The sequence below is a fragment of the Triticum dicoccoides genome, chromosome 5A (genome assembly GCF_002162155.2).
Source record: "Triticum dicoccoides isolate Atlit2015 ecotype Zavitan chromosome 5A, WEW_v2.0, whole genome shotgun sequence".
Lineage (NCBI taxonomy): Eukaryota > Viridiplantae > Streptophyta > Magnoliopsida > Poales > Poaceae > Triticum > Triticum dicoccoides.
Window position 1 is genome coordinate 67,328,366 of NC_041388.1, and position 2,904 is coordinate 67,331,269.

The following is a 2,904-nucleotide window of genomic DNA, read 5'->3' on the forward strand; positions in this document are numbered from 1 at the left end:
TTCTCGCGTCTCCCTCTCTCACCCTCTCCATATCAAAACAAGATGTTAGTTTTGTTAGGGTTTGATCCCTAGTATCCACTTTGGTACTTTAGTACTTTCCAGTTAGCATGAAAACTGTACACCTATATAGAACAGAAGCAACTTTTGCAAAAACAAAATCAGATAGCAGAAAAGCTGTTTGATAGCCAAATACATATAGTTAAAATTATATCCTTCAAACTGAAACTAATAACTTTCACACCAAAGGAATGTAACGAAGAAATTTGAACAGAAAATAATAACTTTCACATTGGAGGAATGTTTAACCATCAGTCTTGAAACAAAAGGATTATATCCTTCAAACTGTAGCTAATATGGTACACATCTTGCTAGCAGGAGCAAGATCAAATTTTGAGCTAACATAGAACTATGCTGTAAAATTAATGATGTAATACAAAAAACAAGTGTCAGCTTGGTATCTTTATGCATCTTGCTAGCAAGTTCAGGATCAAACTGTAACTCCTGACAGAGATTTTGGAGGAATGATGCTTTGTTAGGAGCAGCAGCCAAATCAGTACTAAAGGATTTTATAAGCTTATTTCTGTATGCTCGAGATTCAATATCTGAGGTGATTGCTTGTGCTTCATGCTTCCCTAATCCAAATATATTTCTTAGATCATTCAAAGGAATAACCTGCAACTTTAATACCAAGTATAAAACACTTCGATGGACAGTAATATAAATTGTACAAGACCATGTATCATGTATTTAGAGTCTCACAGTCAACCCAACTTATGAACTCTTAAAATAATAGGGAAACTCATAGCTCATGTACCGTTGAAAACCATATGGCAATTTGTGGTATTAGACATGTGTACTATGACAGAAATAAAAAGAGTTGACCAGCCCTAGGAAAGCATTTTATGCAAATATTTCAGGTGCTTGTAAGAAAATGTCGCTAATCTTTACATACTCATTCATTTTAAACATGCAAAACTGCAGCTCCATCAGAGAGGTGATTTAGTAAGGGAAGCTATCAAATATTAAATGCGTTCTCTCTCTCTATCTATCTCTCCATCTCGCTCTCCCTCTCCCTCCCTCCCTGATAACCGTGGATATTCATTTATTTAAGTGATCATCAAAAAATCAAAATATTCTAATTTGACTGTATAAGAATAGTGCAGTTCATTTGGATGTAAAAACATTGATGGAAGAAAGGAGTCATACAAAAACAAATTAACGCATCTATGAATAGACCCTGAATCAATTGTTCAAATACATGAATAATAATCCTGTCCATCACTGACTCGTTGAGAGTTGATGATAGTAGCAAGAAGAGTTCTACACTATTTTTCCACAAAAAGGCAAACATGATGCTCATAATGATTGCAGCAAACACTTTCAACTACAAAGTGAGGCAAAACCTTTGGCAAGATAGTTATGCATACCAACAAACTATTAGTTGTGTATCATAGGATTAAACCTCGATGGAATAGCCATGTCAAGAAAGAATTACCAGGTGTACGAATTTTCTTTAGAATACAGATATGCCCTGCAGTAATGAAGAACAAAGCTGAAATTAGCAATCAGTTAGTGCATCTATAAAAAAACTTAGCTGATTATCTTAATGGTATGAGGTTCAGAATACTGGTCCTGGTCTGTTTATACAAGAAGTGGAAAGAATAGAATAATTAGTAAAAATATTAGCTCTGAAATAACACAATTAGATACGAAGTGCAGATGCAATCATCAATTTTTCACAAGACAATACGCTTGCTAACACCATGCTGTTGTAACAAATACATGAAAATATTGACTAATTATCAAAAGCGCAGAAGCATTGGCAATATAGATGCACTTGGTACGTAACACCAATATCTAGAAGTGATATTTAGTAGATATAAGATATACCCATGCCACAAATGATGTTACCTCGTGTTGGAAGGTTGTCAAGTAGAATTAGATGGATTTCTTTTTTTTTATAGAACTCTGCCTCTGTGTGTCGCTTTGGTGTGTGCCGACCCCAATCTCATCGTTCATGGCCAGGCCACATGCCCTTGCCTACCAGTGGCGGCTCAGTGCCGATGCCACATCCTTGATATTCTCCGGTGGCACAAGCGGGGGAGATAAGAAGAGGATATAATAATGCGTGCAGAAAAAGACCGATATGGCCCATTCAGCATAATATTCTCCAACGCTACATGTAGATATAACCTGATAGAAGCTACATGTAGATATAAGAATGTCTTGATGCATAAAAAATTATTATAAAATCTTGGGCAGAGATGGCACCTGAGTTGGCGGCGTCCAGGAGAGTAGGACCTGAGTCGGCGGTGTCCAGGAGAGTAGCACATATGTTCAAAATCACAAAGGCCGCTGTCAAGCCAGCGAGGTAAACAATCGGCGAGGTCGGGGCAGTGGCAATTGCGCCGCGAGAGTCTTCACTCGAAGTAAATGTTCCGAGTGTCTTCAAGGTTGATCCATTGCAAACTTCTTCACCCACGACATGGTCATCCCATGTGTTGATAAATAGGTGTTAGTCACAAACATTATACTCTGGGTGAATAATCAGTGGTCACTACAGTAAAGAAAACACAAGTATATAATATAAAAACTATCAATTACCGGAGAAATAACTAAATTGTTCTCTCGCTTCAGGCAATAATGAATAGCAAGCAATTCGTAATACTCTCCAAGCTTCAGGCAATGATGGTGCTCACCGGTGAGGCGTTTGGATTTGGTTGTTCTCCAACAATTCCTCCCACGTTGGTCAGATCTGAAGATTGGGGAGCGGCTGGTCTCCCATACACATGGAGCTCCTCTCCTTGGCATGCTCGTTCATTGTACGGGGGTGGGGCAGCAAGCTCTGTGCTTGGAGGGAGAGGTGTGGCTGCTGAGGCAGGATGTGCCCTGAGCGGAACGGGA

The 2,904-nt window shown here is 38.7% G+C and overlaps 1 protein-coding gene across 14 annotated transcripts; it reads right to left on the bottom strand.

Annotated features, from left to right (window-relative positions):
• Positions 1-249: 249 nt before the first annotated feature.
• On the bottom strand, positions 250-2,898 carry LOC119299348. 14 transcript variants are annotated; one of them, XR_005146189.1, is made up of 5 exons: positions 2,700-2,898; positions 2,272-2,472; positions 1,912-2,193; positions 1,496-1,531; positions 250-632 (listed from the first exon to the last, which is right to left on the bottom strand). XR_005146189.1 is itself a non-coding variant. In XM_037576583.1 (4 exons), exons 1-4 carry the CDS (start codon positions 2,809-2,811, stop codon positions 349-351), a joined length of 630 nt encoding a protein of 209 aa, XP_037432480.1. In that variant the 5' UTR covers positions 2,812-2,898; the 3' UTR covers positions 250-348. The 14 variants fall into 14 exon arrangements, 3 of the variants coding, with proteins under 3 accessions (XP_037432480.1, XP_037432479.1, XP_037432481.1); XR_005146187.1 differs by having other exon boundaries at positions 250-672; XR_005146188.1 differs by having other exon boundaries at positions 1,496-2,193.
• Positions 2,899-2,904: the final 6 nt, after the last annotated feature.

Bases quoted from the DNA above. Each gene is read 5' to 3' on its own strand.
- LOC119299348 (XM_037576582.1), bottom strand. From the start codon at position 2,811: ATGCCAAGGAGAGGAGCTCCATGTGTATGGGAGACCAGCCGCTCCCCA. The intron at 1,532-2,271 runs GTGCCATCTCTG...TCATTACTGCAG, and splicing joins CCTGGACGCCGCCAACTCAG to GGCATATCTGTATTCTAAAG. The intron at 633-1,495 runs GTAATTCTTTCT...TATTTGGATTAG, and splicing joins AAAGAAAATTCGTACACCTG to GGAAGCATGAAGCACAAGCA.